The sequence below is a fragment of the Haemaphysalis longicornis genome, unplaced genomic scaffold (assembly GCF_048455015.1).
Source record: "Haemaphysalis longicornis isolate Haplotype H1 unplaced genomic scaffold, Haemaphysalis longicornis Haplotype H1 scaffold_6, whole genome shotgun sequence".
NCBI lineage: Eukaryota > Metazoa > Arthropoda > Arachnida > Ixodida > Ixodidae > Haemaphysalis > Haemaphysalis longicornis.
The window spans coordinates 150,339,325-150,357,479 of NW_027526407.1; the positions used below are offsets into that span (position 1 = coordinate 150,339,325).

At 45.3% G+C, this 18,155-nt stretch overlaps 1 protein-coding gene across 1 annotated transcript in view; it reads right to left on the bottom strand.

Annotated features, from left to right (window-relative positions):
- The window catches only part of LOC144141198 (methylosome protein WDR77-like), a 51,254-nt gene extending 33,238 nt beyond the window's left edge, over positions 1-18,016 (bottom strand). Inside the window, exons 1-4 of the mRNA XM_077672763.1 lie at positions 17,800-18,016; positions 14,825-15,010; positions 9,283-9,427; positions 2,327-2,379 (exon numbers count right to left, since the gene is read on the bottom strand). Coding sequence (XP_077528889.1) covers positions 2,327-2,379; positions 9,283-9,427; positions 14,825-15,010; positions 17,800-17,860 — 445 coding nt within the window. The 5' untranslated portion in view covers positions 17,861-18,016. The remainder of the gene's footprint in view (positions 1-2,326; positions 2,380-9,282; positions 9,428-14,824; positions 15,011-17,799) is intronic.
- Between the last annotated feature and the right edge of the window lie 139 nt (positions 18,017-18,155).

Consider the following 18,155-nt stretch of genomic DNA (forward strand, 5'->3'; position numbering starts at 1 on the left):
ATAGTATTGGAAAATATAAAGATTACAGTTCTGTGACTAGCGCTGTTTTGTCTATTGTTCCTCCAAAAATCTTGGTAGGTAATTGACCGACTTAAAAAAATTTTCACCATCTTCCCGTACGGGAACCCTGAGTAGTATGCGAAGCAGCCATGGGGTCGACTCAAGTTCCCGTTAGGTTTCAGTTTGATAAGCGGGATTCACACGACGGAGAAACCCTCTCACGGAGGCGGACGGATATGTGACGTCAACAGCACGTGACCGGATTATCCGGCCTGGCGGCGCATCCACACGTGCGGAGCTACGCGGAATGACTAGCAGACGACAGCGCCGAGGAACAGGTTCCATTCCCCGCCGAGGGCCACCGCCGTCGAGCGAAAACATGCGGAGGCATTTTCTTTCGCGGAGCCACCGCGGGCTATCCCCACCGAGGGGCGGAGCCTAAAACCGGTCACGTGAGCGGGTCCCGCGGGCCAAAACGAGAGGGTTTCTCCGTCGTGTGAGTCCCGCTATAGCGGCGTTGCGGGAGGAGAATGAGGGGAGCAGAGCATGCGCGCGCGTCATTTATACCGCGGAGCTACAGTGGTGCCCCCAGCAAAGTATGCAGCGGCTACTGTCGAGCCTCTAACCCTAAGCTGCTTCGAATTATCGCGCGCGGAGCCGCAGGAGCTGCCATTCGTTGTGCAATCCCGGAGAGGAGAGGTGGAATGCCGGAGAGGAGAGGAGATGAGACAAGGAGAGGAGAGGAGGGGGAGGAGGATGCGCATGCGCAGTGGGGGTGTGGACGCCGCACAACGGCGGAGGGAACACGCGCGACCATAAGCTGCTCCGCATCTAAAACCATGCCCTATTTTAAATCAGTGGGAAAAAAGCAGCAAGACTGACAAGTTTCACAGAGTTTACTTAAAATTAAAGGAAGTTGTTTTTTAAGGAGCCATGTCCCCCCTTAAACACTTCATTGGCATCCAAATGTCATTTACTCAAATGTGAAGTTGTGCTGCCGCACTGGGTTTTGACATTCCCTTTGGCTCGAATGACATTCAAGCCAAACCAGCGCCCCGAGAGACTTTTGGGGCTCTCAAATGCTACTCCTAGCGCTCTCACGCACACCGTTCCGAGTCAGCACAAACAAATATATTACTGGCGTTCTTAAAACAAACAAAACATTCTTAATTGCGGGACTTTCTTTACTTTTCATCCACTTAAATCACGATATCAATATGCAATAATTTCATACTGTCACCACCAGTGTGAGCATGCAGCAAACCAGGGTGGCCAGACGGCACAAAACCGAAAAAAAAAAAAAAATCTAGATTGCAATTGAGAACTAAGCAAAAACAGTGCCAAAGCTTACGTTATTTATGTAATTTTATATCATTTCAATGCCAAACACTGCTCCTGAATTTTATTGTTGCATTTTCGTGTAAAAACAGAACTCGAAGGCAGCCCCGCCAGTGCAGCATGGCGAGCGATTCTTGAATCTTTCAAATGCTATCGAAATTGTAGTGGAGTGCAACGGATTATGAATGGCATTCGAAGCCCCTCATTTGAGTCAAATGACATTTGGTTCAAATGACATTCGGGTGCCAGTGTGGCAAAGGGGTCGAATACATTAGAAAGCATCAAACAGGCCTTGAAGACAAGACCCAACTTTGTTCAAGTTGAAAAACTAGTCTGTGACATCTCGCTACTCAGCTCCATTCGGGCTACAAAAGACGAAAAAAAAAAATGCAAGCAAAATAGAAAAACTTTCAAGTTTCTTGCTACACTGACATAATGTGGGCAGGCATGACACACCATGGGCCACTTGCAGTTGTTAACTGCACGTTCGCATTCAAGTGGCACAATAAAACGGGACTGGAGTCCCCCCATAAAATTGCCCAGTCACGTTTCTTGGAAGTGGCTTTCGTCGTCGGCTGCTAATTGCACAAACAGGATTCTGTGACGTCACAGTCACCGGAAAGTGGCCGGAAGTATGTTTTCTCTGACATATCTCGATTATTTGTTTGAAGTTTGCAATAAAACTGGTGTCGTCATTATCGCTTAATTAAAAGTGGCCTCTAACGAAAACCAAACATGAGTTTGGTCTCCATGACCTGGCGCCCTCAAAGTCCAGCTGGAAACCTGCACGCAACGGTTCTGAATTGCATCCCAGTGTTCAACGATCACAGCAGAGGGCGGTGGCAAGGAAAGCCACTAAGCGTCCACTAAAATTTGTTAGGACTACAATGAGTAATTTGAGCAAAACAAGCAAGGCAAATCGTTGACAACCGATGCCCAAATACAGAGGCAGAGCCTCTAGCCATCATCACCATCACCATTCCCTCACCTGCGACGAACGTCTTGGTGCACAGCATGGACGCCATATCCCACAGCCTGATCCTGCACCCAGACAGACACACCATACAGTTAACACTCCTGCACGTTCTTTTAAAACATTTCAAAAGACGAAAGAGCCCACAAGAGATTAGCATGAACAGGAAGAAGAGAATGGCTAAAGATAGGCGAAAAGCTGATCGTGTCGTCCAACAGACACGCCCCAGCTTCTTGTCCAAGGCTTTGATGTCTTTGCTGGACGATATTGTCGTGGCACCCTTTTAAGTGCAGAGCGCTTGAGGCGCTCGCCTTGTCGTCCTAGCTCGCTCGCTCGACCCAAGTATACAGAGCACCAAGGCGGCGTCCCGGGGTAGCGCTATTGTTCGCGGCGTTGTACCCCAGGGGCTTCGAAAGCCAAGAGGTTTATATAGTCATAAGCGTACGAAAACTCGTGAAACGCTGGCGCCTGTCATACATCTTCCCGTTGTTTAGCGCAAAGAAAACTATAGGTACATTTGAGGAAAAACATGTGTAATTAAGCGGCAGCGCCCGCGTTCCTTTAGTGAAGGACGCACGTTGGGTTGGTTTTTACGATAGTAAACGCAAAATGTGGCGGTGCAACGCCGGCACGTGCGGGGAGAAAAGCACAAAGAGAACAGAACTCCCGCTGGCGCAGTTTCAGGCAGGGGGCGTGCAAGCGTTGCGAAGGCGGGAAATTTGAACTGCATGGGGTGGTAGTGGAGAGCGGACAATGGCGGTACAGCCCATTATGGCAAATCACTGCTCCGCACTTCCGACAGCTTTCACGTTGAGTAGAACGGTTTTTGTTTTTTCATTAGAAAGGCATCTCCACACGCCTGGCCGGCCCTGAAAACAAAACCACCAACTGGCCTCTGCCAACAGCAAACCAGCAATGGAATCAATAGGCCACATCTTTCACTGGGTTGCTGCTTTTCTACTGTCTTACCAAATCTGTTTCTACTTGTTGCTTCAACAAGTAAAGACACGTTTGGCAGCACTTTCTTTTCGTTTTAAAAAAAAAGCTTAAAAAGAAAAACAGATTTTTAAAGTGTTGAAACGATTTTTCAAGAGTCTTGAAACTGTGTTTACTTGTTGGAGCAACAAGCCTTCAAAACTTTTAAACTGCAAACTGGCTTGCCTTTCAGCAAGCCTCTCCTTTCAAACACCCAAATTTTAGACTCATTAGCAGGGAAATCTTGCATGATGAGACTAAATTTCCACCAACTTCCACCAAACAATTGGCTTAGCACAATTGTTACTACCCTCGGCCTAGTACCCATGTTGTTTATTTCAAATTGGTTTAGACCCGCAATAGCTTTCCTGGTGTAGGTTTTGTCATCGACCATTTTTTTCATTCAATATTTGTTTTTATCTATTTACCTATACTATGTAGCTTAGAGGGCAGGAATTGAACGGGATGAAATGGGATTCAGCAACACCGAGTAAGGAAGGAAGAAACGCAGACCCACCACCAAAACATCAATGCTACAACGTCGTAGTTTTTGGCACAGCTGATGCATATTTTTTACCTGATATGGTGTGAGCATTATCTCAAAGCAAAAAACCATGCAAGAACGAGAGAAGAGTCCCACGAGTCTAGCGTTTTCCTCTCTGCCTCTTCTTTGGTGCCGCTTTTACTCCTGCCATGCAAGAGCTCTGCCATTACACACTTTTTTTTTTTTTCAAACAGCTGGTGTTTACACCTAAACCGCAACCTGTGTGGAACAACACGCTTTCCATGGCTCTCAATGCTTGCAGCCGCTCTTTTACTACAAAAGCCTTCTCGCAGATGCATCACAATGAGCAGCCACAGCTGTTGGTCATGGACAGAGGCCAGCCACTTTTTTGAAATTGAAAGGCCTAAATTCAGTTTCCCCTAGGACAAAGTTTCCATTGCTATTAGCATTCCTGGGCTGTTCACAAAGTTTAGGGGTCAATTAAGTTTCGCCTAGCTGGTTAGTGACCAAAATAAACAAATCCAGTGAAAAAGGGCGGTGTTGTTTATATTAAGGGCTCTTTTTTTATTTTAACTTTTTTCAATTTTAATTTCTTTGAAACTCTTTCAGTCTTGCCGCTTTTACCCTACTGATTTCAAATATGCCGTTATTTTTCGAGCCACTCAGCTACATCTCCAGGTAACTAGAGATAATTAGTCATTTTTGGTGGAACAATATTCAAAACAGTGTTGGTCATAAAACTTCGATCTTTACATTTTCTAATACTATGAACCCTGGTGAATGAAATGAGAGAATTGGTTTTTTGGTGCCCTGATTGGAGCTAATTTTACAGCTCATTAAACTTTGGCGTTTGAAACGGGCATTCGAAATGGTTCCTTGCCAGGTGTCGCCAAGGTTTAATGAGCTGTAAAATTAGTTACAAGCAGTGCATAAAAAAAAAAACGATTCTATTATTGCACTCAACAGGGTTTATAGTAATGGAAAATGTAAAGATTACGGTTTATGACTACCACTGTTTTGCCTATTGTTCCTCAAAACAAGGCTAGTTATCTCCAATTATCTCGAGAACTACTTGACTGACTTGAAAAATAATGGAATATTTGAAATCAGCGAAGGAAAAGCAGCAAGTCTGAAAGAGTTTAACACAGTTTACTTCAAAATTAAAGGAAGCTGTTTTAAGAGCAGTGTCCCCTTTTAGACAGCATGAACCAACAGGTGTTAAGTCCTCTTCTATTCTTAATCTATGTACATTAATGACATAGCATGCAACCTCAAATCACCAATTCACCTGTTTGCAGACGACTCTAGTATATAGAGAAATATCCAACCCTGCTGACACAATAATCTTGCAGTCTTATGTTGTTAAGTTAGAGGAATGTTGCACCCGCTAGCAAATGGAAATTAATCCAGAAAAAAAAAAAACCACACACATTAGGCTTAGTTCTGTTCCAGAGACTGTCCCTGCTACCTATAAAATAAATGGTACTCCGATAGATTCAGTTGAATTGTATAAATATCTAGGTGTTGTATTTTATAGCGAATTTATGGTGGATGTACCACTTAGAACAAATGATACCACTACTAAAGCCCTTAAAAATCTTGGCCTTCTCAAGGGACGTCTACATTTAGCAACCAAGAAAACCAAGTTCCCTGCATATATCTGGCCCTCACTAGAATACGCTTCTCTATGGCATCCTCATGAAGCAAACCTAACTAACCTCTTAAAACCTGTCCAAAACAGGGCAACCCAGTTCATCACGTCCCCATACTCGCGCTACCAGAGCACATCTTCTTTAAAGAATTCCCTTAATCTGCCCTTGCTTGCCACGTGCCCCAAGTTGGCTTAACTTCCTTGTTTTCATTCGTTGTACCACAGTAGCACGTCGTTTTCCCAGCATCGTATCTTTCCATTGCCCCGTGTTTCAGCCTGGGTAGACCACATGTTCAAGGTCAGACAAATTTTGGCTAAAACAGAAAGATACAAGAACTCTCCTTTAGTTCTTGCAATCACAGAATGGAATTCATTGCCTCCTCGCACATCGCACAACTGTCCGCTCACCTGTTTGAGACGCACTCAAAACCTTTCTTGAAGTTTTTTGATGTCATGTGAACGTCCTTTTTTTTTTGTACTTCTCTTTTTTTTTTTTTTGCTACAGAGAAGTGTACTGACTGCGTTCTTTTTAAGTCTCTGTGTGTTCCTTTCTTCCCTTCAATGTTACTGTACTACAATTGTTTGGCGTTTTCTTTGCATGCATGATGTTTTCTGATGTTTTCTTCTGCGGGAAAAAATTACTGTATTTCAATTGTAACGTGACACCGCCCCCCCCCCCCCCCCCCCCCCCCCCCCCCATGTAATGCCCCCATGGGCCTTTAGGGAATTTAAATAAATAAATAAATAAATAAAGCCCAGCTTTACTCGTTAGTCAACCATTTTGTGATCCGTCTATATGCTAGGGACGTCGGACTTCCGTACCGTATTTACTCGCGTAATCCTCGCACCCCTAATGTGAGCCAGCAAAACTTGGATTTTTTGGTTCCTCGCATAATCCTCGCACCCCCAACTTTGCAGCGGCGAGAGTTGCCTGCTCGCGAAACCCGCATGGTGCACGCGCTCTCCAACGCACGCACTCCCCCCGCCGCCTCTCCGTTCGGCGGAGAGCGCTGTGTATCCAAGGCCATTCAGGCGCCCTAACAACCTGCATGGCTACTCCCTAACAGGCGCCCTAACACGCTACTCACACTGTACTTGAGCCGGTTTCGCGCATGTTTCGCGTGCGCGCAACTACAGTTAAACCTCGATATAACGAAGTCGTACTTGGGGCCGCAAATTTCGTTAAATCGAGAATTTCGTAAAATCGAGGTTTCGATTTTACAGTTCATTTAACCAGTTATTGGGGTTTTAACACTTTGGCCCTCGCCAGGCAACAACTGCTATGTAGTTACCTCTCCAATTAAAGCGAAATTTGTACTAAAACTGGCTGCGAAAATTGTGTGAATTAAGAGTTTCAACACTTGGGCAATGGAATTCGGATAGCCGACGGTAGTTCATGTGTCATCGTAAAACCGGTGCTTTTTCCGCAACGCCTCATTAAATATGATAGCAGACTAGGTTTCCACTTTTTCTTTTTTCATTTCGGTCACTACTAAATGCCGCTGTTAGTCAATTGAACCCGCGTCCATGTCCCGTGAACTTCACCCCGCCGAGGTGCTCGTTCGAAGTTACGCCTCTTTTCGTCCATTCAGTGGTAGGCTTAGGCGCGGCGGGCCAATAGCGAAAGGCTGCTATGAAACTTTCGAAAGACTTTTTTCATGTACAAGGGCTCCGCAGTATGGGCGCGTGATGCAACCACAACACTCGAGATAAAGCCATGATTGCGAGTTCAGCGGAGTACACTCGGACCGCTTCACTGTGTGGAGCAGCGCTTACGTGCTCCGGAAAGCGGAAAGCTTACATTAAATAAAATTCTTCCGGCCAAATTCGATTAAGCAATTACTTTTATGCCCACTGAGCCCTTACGAAACTGATTTCTCCGCACCGCAGCTGTCTAATGAACGCTGGTGAAACGAAGATGACCACGTTCAAAGAGAGCAATTTATTGCCCCCAGCACTCGATGTTCAAGCCGTAGTGAAGAAGTCCGTAAGCAGTGCTTGGCGTTTCTTGACCAGGGCGGGCTTTACGTGACGCTCGTATGCTGACAGCGCTAACAAGGTCTTTCCATGGTCTTAAACATTCGTGTGCACCTGCGTGCATCCGCAGAACATCGATGGCATCCATCACACTTCGGTGGCTGTCAGTTTCACCGAGCTTCCTCAGGCTCTTGTTCGGAACACTTTTGCTCATGCTGCTTACAAGACTCACCTAACGATGCACGAACAAAATATTAATTTGGTTATCAGCGAGCACAACCTAGCGCAGCAGCACCGTGAGCAATGACGCGTAGAAAAAAAAAAGCTTGAAGTAGGCTTCGGTAGCCTAAGCATAGAGGGCGCTGGCGTAGGCAACGATGGAGACGTCAAAATAGTGGGTGCACTATTAAACCGTCTATGACCGCTAGCGGTTTGTGCAGCTTCGTTCTTCGCTTTTAATTGTTGTTAACCGTAGATTTCACCGCTTTTCTTTCATTTTAGCCTTCAAGAGTCAATTTGAGTACTGAATTTTTTCAATGTAGGGCCTGAGAGGCAAAATAAAACGTGCCTCGACCGGAATTTCGTTCTTCCTTTCTTGCCGTGACTTCGTTAAATCGAAAGCGCCGCACAAAATTACTTCGTAAAATCGAGACAAAAATACATGCATTTAGCAAAATTTTGTTAGAAAACTTGAAAAAATTCGTTATATCGCGAATTTCGTTAAATCGAGGTTCGTTATATCGAGGTTCAACTGTAGACGGTGTTCGCGCAGCCCGCTGTCGTGTCGTCGTGTCGCCGTCGTGGTCCTGTCGTTGAGCGGCAGCAGTCAGTGAGTCACTCGCGTCAGCGGTGGATAGCTCGCTGCCATTTTGAGAACTTTTTGATCTCTTTGTTTTGTGCTTGGTGCCGCTTTCAAATTAAAAGCGAAAGAGTGCGCGATCGAACACGACAACCGTGCCGCAGGCAGGCACTTCAGCGTCACCGACTTCAACGTGCGTTATTGGAGTAGGGCACGCACATACGACGACGAGACAGGGCGCGCGCCAGAAAGCAAAGGCGGCAATTTCATGATCGCTGATCGACGGGAGACTGTTTACGTTGTAAATAATAAAATAAAAAGGAATAGCTGCTGTTGGCAACACTGAGCTTACATATACAAAAAACGACCGCTACATTTAGCGGGATTGGCATAACGCAAATTGGCAACACTGTGCACCGGATTTCTTTTCCCCGCATAATTCTCACACCCCTAACTTTGCATTGACTTTTCCGAAAAAAAGTGCGAGGATTATGCGAGTAAATACGGTAATTTAACCGATTTAACGCACGCTTTTCTGTGAATAAAGCGCACAGCTAGATACAGTGGCGTGGTCTCACAGGACTCTCAACGCACGGACTGATTCCCCATTCGCACTAGGCAACCCCCCAGAGGGCAGAGCTGCTCAAGATGCACCAGACGCGGAACTCCTCGTATAACCCCCATGTATCAAAAACCGGTCCGCAGTTGCCTCCCTGCACTAGGGGCAAGCAGACTAGCTTGCCATCTGTCGACAGAAAGTTGAAGTAGTCCCCTCAAGCGCTTGTAGCTGCTACCATAAGTCGTAACAGGAAAAACCGCAAAAACACCAGTAAACAGTCCCTATTTCCTACTTTGAAAAGAAAGCTTTGTTTTAATCGTGTACGCTCCGCAAGGTTGCATTGTTGTCCCCTCGCTTTTCTCCATCAATACGCTCACCCCTCACCCACAATGCAGCAGGGGTGCTCGTGTGGACTGGATTCCGAAGCGGAAGTTTTGGAACCGGTGAACATTTAAAAACTCTCTGCCCACAGGGTAGCCGCTTATGAGAAGAGCAAAATGCATACGAGTGGTCTGTTCCGGCAGAGGCCAGTCTTCGGCCATCGGGCGCCAGTGCCAAAGAGGTGATGCCGCCGTCGTGTTCGCAGCGGTAGAAGACCGTGTCCAGGAGCAGGGGCTCCTCCTTGGTCAGCTGCAGCATCTCAAGGCCGCCTACGGCCGGGAAAAACAACACAGTCAAACCTCACTATAACAAAGTAGTGTCGAGGCAGTAATTTAGTTTGTTACATTAGACGTTTGTTGTAACAGTAGAGCCACAAATCAATTCAAAACAATCAGTTATCTGGCTCTGAAAAAATCCTTAATACGAAAACGCATCATTTTAAACTTCGAACCTACCATAAACAAGGTAGTGCTTATCGTTCCCCTTGCGGCATTTTAAGCTCAATGAACCAGAACATGAAATGGGAAATTACAGCAGTACAAAGTTCAATTCACAAAGCAGGCCTGCATTCTTATTTTTTTGATGGAGGATGTGATCTTCGTCTGGTGGCTATTCACCGCACTGAGCAGGATGACGTTTTCCACAGTGTCCACGAACAAGGGGGCCTTTTCTACTTCTGCCATTTTGAACGCCCGGAGTTTTTCCACGTAGCTTCTCAGCCTACCGGTCAAATATTTCTTTGTTATATCCGATAGTGCGCACAGCTCTCACAGTTTCGCTTTTGTTATAAAAGGATAACTGTCACCGAAATAAAGCGTGGCCAACCAAAGTTCGTATTCAGTTCACTATAACCAATACTTCGCTATATCAGTGTTCATTATGACGAGGTTCAACTCTAGTTATAAGATACACGATGTTCTAGGACAGCCCTTTATGTGTCGTATCCTCCCCTCTTGCAAAAGGCCGGTTAAAGAGGCCGTGAAGAAAAATACGCAACTTGGTTCAATTTGAAATAACTAGTCTTTGGGTCACTCACTCAGCCCCAGTCTAGCCACACTAAAGATGTCTTTTTAAGGGGGCAGATGGGTCTGTGGGGCCGAAAACCGGTCAAAAAAATCGTTTTCTGAAAAATGGCGTTTTCAGCATCCACGGCCATTTTTCTATAATTCTGCAAATTTCCTCATCAAGAAACACTGTATTTTATTGTAAATAGCACTTTAGAGTGCACTCTACAGCTAAATTCGATGGTGAAATGGCAATATTCTTGCAATGCGAAGCTACCATTTCACCCTCGGATATCTCGGCTCCCAGAGCAGGTAAACTAATTTTTTTCGCTTCTGATACCTAAATGTGTGGATAGTACAGTGTTGGAAACAAATTTTTCAAATGGAGGCTTTCAAAAATTATTATTGTGTTCAACTGACACCACCTGTGAGCCATTTCTGGAAGAGCGCGGGAGGAGTGAAGTTCAATGCATCGTAAAATGACCAAAAATAACTAAACCAATCTTCCAATGTTGTATTCCTAAGTCATTCACCTCCCTAGTTACGGGGTAATCACCGGTCTGTATGGAATGGCTATTTTGTGATTGTGATTCAAAATAATGGTAATTAATCATTAATTATCTAAAAAATATTCAACATGCAAAAAAATTTAATGGCAGATTTGAAATCAGCACAAAAAACTCCATAATGCTTTGCAGTTTCATTAAAATTGGTTCGTATATACATAAAAAAACAGCTCTGAGACCAGGCTGCCACCTTAACCAAAGAAAAGCTAGGAGTATTGAAGAACTTTCAAATTTCCCGCTGCAGCGACATTATATGAGCCAGCACTATACCCATAGTACTAAGTGCGTTAACTGCGCGTTAGCATCCAAGCGAAATGATCAAACGGATCTACAGGCCCCACTACAACCACGCCGTCATGTTTTCTAGCAGTGGCCCAGGCCAGCAGCCATCAAAGCACAAAGAAAGTTCTGTGATGGCATAGAAAAATTGCTGGAGTTGCCACACCTTCCTTTGCTTTCTTTAGTACAGTAGGCGGAACTTCAAGGGACCTAAAAAATTGGTTCCGTTCAACAGGAGTTCCGTTTACTGAGATAAAAGTGTGAAAGTGCAAATTCATGAGCCTACACACTCCTAGTACCATTTCATGGAACTCTAAGCTCTAGAAGGTAAATGTAGCCTATAGTTTTTCAGAAAGCAAGAAAACTACAAGAGGTTTAGGCACAGCATTGACAAAGTTGATTTGGCAACACTGAGTCACTACAAAATGCACCAATTGTTTTTGTTTGCGTCCTTGCAAGTGCATGTTCACGGAAGCTAGAAGCCTCAACTTCGTGAGTGCTTACAAGTCACCGAATTTAGAAGACGGCAACGCGGCAATGAAGCACGAATGGCACCACGATGGCTCAAACGAGACGGCAGGAGCTGAGCCCTGTAACCTCGCCATCTTGAATCGTGACCGAACAAATGGAACACGAACTGCAATGTTACATTCGTTGCGCTAACACGGCTGACTAATGAGATGAGGCTTACGACGCCAACGAGGCTAAAAAAACATGGAGGAAGAAAAAAACAAAAACGAAACAGCTGGAACCGTAAACAGCTGATTCTCATGCTAATGGCTTTCATAAGTTCCACTTCTGGTTCCATTTACACGGCGACACGGAAATTTTAGTTCCAATTGCCGAGAGTTTTTTTATGTTATATGAATACAAAACCAGCCAACTTACATGCTACTGTTTCGTTTAAGAAGCAATTCCATTTATTAAGCGATTTCCATTTATCGAGATTCTACTGTATCTCGATATTTGTTTCAAGTCTGCAATAAAATTGCCGCCGTCGTTATGCGGACACAGCAATCTGTTCAATGAACCACCGCTGTATTGTGTCTTTCTGGTCCCTTGAAAGACAAGCCTAGCGGCAATTACAAAAGCACTGGAGTTGATAACCAGTTCCCACTCGCATGTTTCGGGAGATATTCGTGTATAATGCCAGCTACAGTCGAGCCCACTCATAACAATACCGTTTATAACAATATAAGTTCCTCTTCGAGTGCCTCCGTTTTTTCGCGGAAGGGACGTGAGGGCCGATGTTTTGGAAACGTCCGAGTGCCTCACTGAAGAGGCGATCGCTGCACGAATATGTGCTGCGGACAGCGGTGACAGCGACGACTCTGACGACACGGTTGTGCAGCCTACTCAGGGACTTTGTTTCCGCCAAGGACCTTTCGCTCAGCTAGGTGAAGCAACTACAGATGCTCTTGGAAAAGATGTGCACCATCTTTGCATGCAGCAAACAAAGCCGACCGGCTACGGCTTCTTTTCTGCAAACAAGTAGTATAGTACGCCCTTGCTTGCACGCAAACAAAATCATGTAAGCTCCATTTCGTCTTTTTGTTTCACAACCTGCTCATAACAATAATCAGTTATAGTGATGAGATTTCTTCAGCACTCGGATATTGTTATAAGTGGACTGGACTGTATCTAGGAACACAAGTACAGTGAACAGTCATAGCTGACCTTTTTAACGCAAGTAACAAGCAAAAGGATACCAGGCCATGTGTCGCAAAAGCTAGACACATCGTCTGATCCCACTAATACAATACAAACCAAACTTTTGTGGAGTGATGCATCTCCCTATCTCTGTCCCCCAATGACAGATTACGTCTACTTCCTTTGCACCTTAAACGTCAAAAAGAAAAGGTGAACATCCCGGACAACAAGTGCAATAGCACTTCTAACAAAGCAGTCTGGAAAGCACGCAGACATCCTGCTGGGTAGGGCACTTTGCCGTATTCTTTGTTCATCACAGACCACACACTGGAAACGTGCACTGCGCAATAACATTCAGCTGCTACTGGAATAAACAATAAGAATTAGAACACCGATGCATTTGAAAGAAAACTTCGAGGACGAATAGCCCCAACCACAGACGTGATTCAAAATTTCTATGCAGAAGGCTTGCTTTTGGCTACATTTCTGCTACATCTCCCTAATGAAGTTGAGCCCAGATACACTCAACTTGGACACGTCAAATAATTAACAGTGAAACTTTTTCTTATTTAGAATGTCGGATTACTGACTGAGTAAAACCGTTTTCAGGTATATCAGGCTCTAAATTCATAGACATGTGCTTTAAAACCAGTCAGTAATAATAAACGTGTATTAATAGCTTGAGGGGAAGTTTTAAAGATGTCTGCCTAGCTAAGAACACCACGGGAAGCAGTGACACACCCGAATCTTTCAGTTTCTTTAATAAGCCCAACGTATCTCCCACAGGCTTATAACTGCAATGAGCAGACCCCCCATGTATGCAAGCGTGGCAATGAATGGCATTTCTCCTGGACCTGCCTTAACCACGGCCCACTCTACCAACAGAATGCCAGTACGTTCGACCCACAAGGCTAATCCTACAGCACAATAAATTCCCAGCTGTCACATCCCCTTTCGTAAACACTGGTCACTATCATTCTCGTCACAACCTCCGTCAAGGTGAAACTGGTACATACGTCAAACTAACGTTGTTCTCACCCCTGTTTACGTGGGGTCGTCATCACCTTCATTAAAACATGACTGGCCAAAGCTCAACTATCGTAGCCAGTGTCGCTGGTCAGGCCAGTAAGCCTACCTGTGATAGAAGTCACCCTCTTTGCTGTCAATGGGGTAGTGGCCGAGGAGCTAAATGGGAGCTGCTAATAGGATGTAACTATCGCTTTCTTTTCCACAAGTCCATATCAAGTGTACGTACGCACAACTGCAAATACAACGCAACGACAACCCCACAAAAAGTTTGATGCGGACAGTCACGGCCCATTTCTTGCATTTCAATGTACAATTGATCATCACCATCATCAACCTATCTACGCCCTCTCCCATGGATCTCCATTTATCCTGGTCCTGTGGTAACAGCAACCAATTTATCCCCACAAACGTAGTATTCATTGGGTTATAACAGAAGCTCCCACCATGCATTTTCTATAACCCCTGTGAACCTTTGAAACAACTGTTTCAATTATTCTTCCTTTCCTCGCACTATCGTCGACTGCCGCGGCGGCCGCTTTTCTGATGGAGGCGAAAAGCAAAAACGCCCGTGTGTTCGAGATTTCAGCGCACGTTAAAGATCCCCAGATGGACAAAATTAATCCAGAGCCCTCCACTACGGCGCGCCTCATCGCCTGCGTTGCGTCGGCGCGTTAAACCCTACAATCAATCAACTATCGTCGACTGGAATGATCTTACAAACAAAGCAGCGACAGAGCAGTTGTTACCTTTATTTGAAAAGCACTTGTAGGCTATGCTTTTTTTACTGTTGCCCATTTTGTATGTTCCGACTGTTTCCTCCGCCTTGTTTTCTGTACATAGACAGGAACAGCAGAACCTCACTAATATCTTAAAAAAAAAAAACACACGATGGAAAACCGTACTATTCGGGAAAACATACTATCCAGAAAAAGATGTACTACGGGGCACTTTTAGTGTTCACAATTGAGAGCGCAGTAACCAGGAAATCGTATGAACCGGGAACGCATCAACAGGGTTCCAATGTATTCGCCTGTACCCACCCTGCAAAAGTCTTGCGAGAGAACGCAGTATCTACAAATAAACAAATAACTTTTTCTCAGCTGTCCTGATACGAACAACGTGAACCAATACAACTTACCCGAGTCGAGGCCGATGAGAAAGCGTCCCGGGTTCAAAGGCACGATGTCGGTGACGGTCGCGTCGGTCACGACCGATGCGACGCACCGGTCCAGGCTGGGGATGTCGTCAAAGCGCTGGTACAGCCGCACCGACCCCTCCCACCGCCGGCCAGACAGCTCGTTGCAGGCCAGCACCAAGGAGACATCTGCAACAGAGTTTATTAAAAACGATCGGCACAATTGTGAGGAGCTACGGCAGCCACACCAAAGACGATTGTTGAGGTTTATTGTCCATCATCCAACTTGTGGTGTTCTTTTCAGAAGTCCTTCGCACACTTGAAGCCGACACTTCTCCAACACTATCCCTGGACTGCCGTTCAAAGGGAGACGAAACACTGCAGACATAACGCTGCACTTCTGCAAACGTTTGCGGCCACCTTAGTCTTCAAAATTTGATTGATTGATTGTGGGGTTTAACGCGCCGACGCAACGCAGGCGATGAGGCGCGCCGTAGTGGAGGGCTCCGGATTAATTTTGACCACCTGGGGATCTTTATCGTGCGCCGAAATCTCGTACACACGGGCGTTTTTGCTTTTCGCCTCCATCAGAAAAGCGGCCGCCGCGACCGGGAATCGAACCCGCGACCTCGCGCTCTGCAGCGCAACGCCTTAGCCACTGAGCCACCGCGGCGGGTCTTCAAAATTTATACTTTTCATCCGCTTTGCACTAAACACTGATGTTGTGGCACAATTGTGCATAATCTGCAAATTGTACAGGACAATGGTGCGAGGGAAATGGCCCTTTCAAACACAATGTTCTCCTGAAATACATAAATAAATAAAAAAAATGTCTGTGAACGAAAGCCTTACTGCTTTGTTTCACTAAGTCATCGCTCAAGCATGTCAGATGAATCCAAGAATGAGGCAGAAGCAATGCCCGACGGCTCACCAGGAAGGGTTTACAGCTTTTGCACCTCAAAAAAAGTAATAATTACGGGGCTCCGAAGTTGCACGTGGGCTATGAAGTGCGAACGTAGTTGAGTGCTCCGGATTACTTTTGACCCTGGGTATGTGTAGCGTGCGGCGAAATCTCCACACATAGGCGTTTTCACTTTTTACCTTATCGGAAAAGCGACCACCGTGGCCGGGAATCGAACTTGCGTACTTGGGCTCAGTAACACACTTTTGCACCACAATGAGTTATCCCTGCAGTTGTTACTGTTATCATTCATAAGGCCCATCGACGTAGTGTTTGTAGGCAACGGGCTCCCAATGGAGTCAACATCTCCTCCATCATGTTCTATGCCAGTTTGAGCACCCCACGCTTCGCGCTTGCATTTGCTTCTCCCCAAATGAGGTGCATTATTTCTGCAGGACAGCTGACAGAACCATTTTCACAACTTTTAGAAGGGCACCCATTTTGCACCAATGTTATATCGATCACAAGCCAAAAAACAAGCAAAATTCATTAAAACGCAATGTTTCGCGTGTGCAGCCAAAATTGCTTGAAGTACTTGCATTGCAAGGTGTGCAAAACCATGTGTGCAAAACCACTATCTGCTGTTAGCAAATGAGTGACACTCGCTTTTGCGTATTCAAACAAGGGAATTGATTTTCTTATTGGCTATTTCATCCATACACTGATGGCCGCCACACAAGTTCCACCCAAAACAACAAGCAGTACGGACAATTAAAGCGCAGAGTTGGGCGAATTGGTTGTGTGTTTCGTCTTTTCTTTCTTCGTCCTGTGTTAAAGTTCGCTAGAAGTATGAGTTCATCAAGCAGTAATGAAGCAACAACTTAACAAACCAAAGGCCAGAATAATGAATTGCCTTTCCAACCTAACATAAACTCGCTTAACCCAACAAAACTCAAAACACGACACCTTCGTGACTGAATCCCAGCCGAAAAAAAGCAAACAAACATTGGAAGTCCAATAGGGCCTGTTCAACACACCATTGAATTGGTTCCAATCGGTTCAATGACGTTTGCGACAGATCCAGATGGGCTTTCAATGTTGTTGTTTTTTTCGGATGGAATACGATGACTCAATGTTACCAATTAGGGACCACTCCAACAAACGGCAACTTTGTTAAAATAGCGAAGACTAAAGAAAAAAATGATATGAAAGAACGGAAATATGAAAATGACGTTAACGTCAACAAGCGGCGCAGTTGCCGCTACACCACAGACCAGCGGTGACTTTGACATTTATCTGATCAGAGCGCCAGCTGTTCTGTTAGTTCCTTCTTGCGGTGGGAATTTTCGGAACGCGTCTAGTAAGCGCCGTCCAATAACTTGTTACGAAACAATAGTGGAGGTGTCAGTTCCGACTCTAGAAGCTACTTATTTCAACACCACTTTCCAATGCACCATACCGATTATAGCTGTGAACAACGGATTCGATTATCGTGCGATTAAGTATGTTACTGCCGTGTGTGCTTACTGCGATTAAGTATGTAACTGCGACCCTCGGACGAATGGCACATTTCGCGTCTCGAGGTAGACAAACACGTGTCCGCGGTGTTGGTAGCGATAGCGTTCCTTTTCAGACCTCCGTTTCGCGCTGTTCACAAAATTCTTCGATTTCGTTCTAATTCAGGCTTTCGTTGTTTTGTTTGGTCACAGTTAAGCCATAAAGTTGGGCTAGTTGGTTATCTGACTGCATTTTACTAGCGAAAAATAGACACGGACGAAGAAGTACACCGGACACTCGCTAGACTACTACCAGAGTCCGCCAATGCTTTTGTCCTGTGTACTTCTTCGTCCGTGTCTATTTTTCGCAAGTAAAATGCAGTTTGTTTGGTCAACGACTCTTCCGCGCATGCTTGATCTGAGAGCGCTAGTAAAACATGTTCACGTCACGTTCACAGTGGCTAGACGAACGCTTGCACGACAGAGCCAGGGCTGCGCAAACGGAACGTTCAAGCAACGCGCGACCGTCCGATCCTTCCCACGTTCTTCTAGCGCAGCGCTCTTTCGCTAAGGCAGCTCACCTTTGCAGCGTTTGACGTCGTCGATATTTTTATGAAACGTCGTCGACGGCTCCGAAGCCATTTGTGGCACAGCGGTATCGCGAACGACGTGAAATTGCAAGAGCGTTCAATGGAGCACGTGTGCGACGTGTGTGTGTGTCACCACCGGTTTCTTTGTTTTTCCGTTTTACAACTTTCGCACTTCCAAAAAAATTGCGGATACTAAGTTCACTCCATGCAGCGCTTCTGGCACCTCTGGCCCTCTGGTTTTATGTCGGCCTTTTTAGACTTATTAAAAAGTTTAAAAAGGCTAAGATCTTGTTTTTTATTGTAATAAACTTGTATTTTTGTCCCAATCTTGATTTTTGCATAAAACA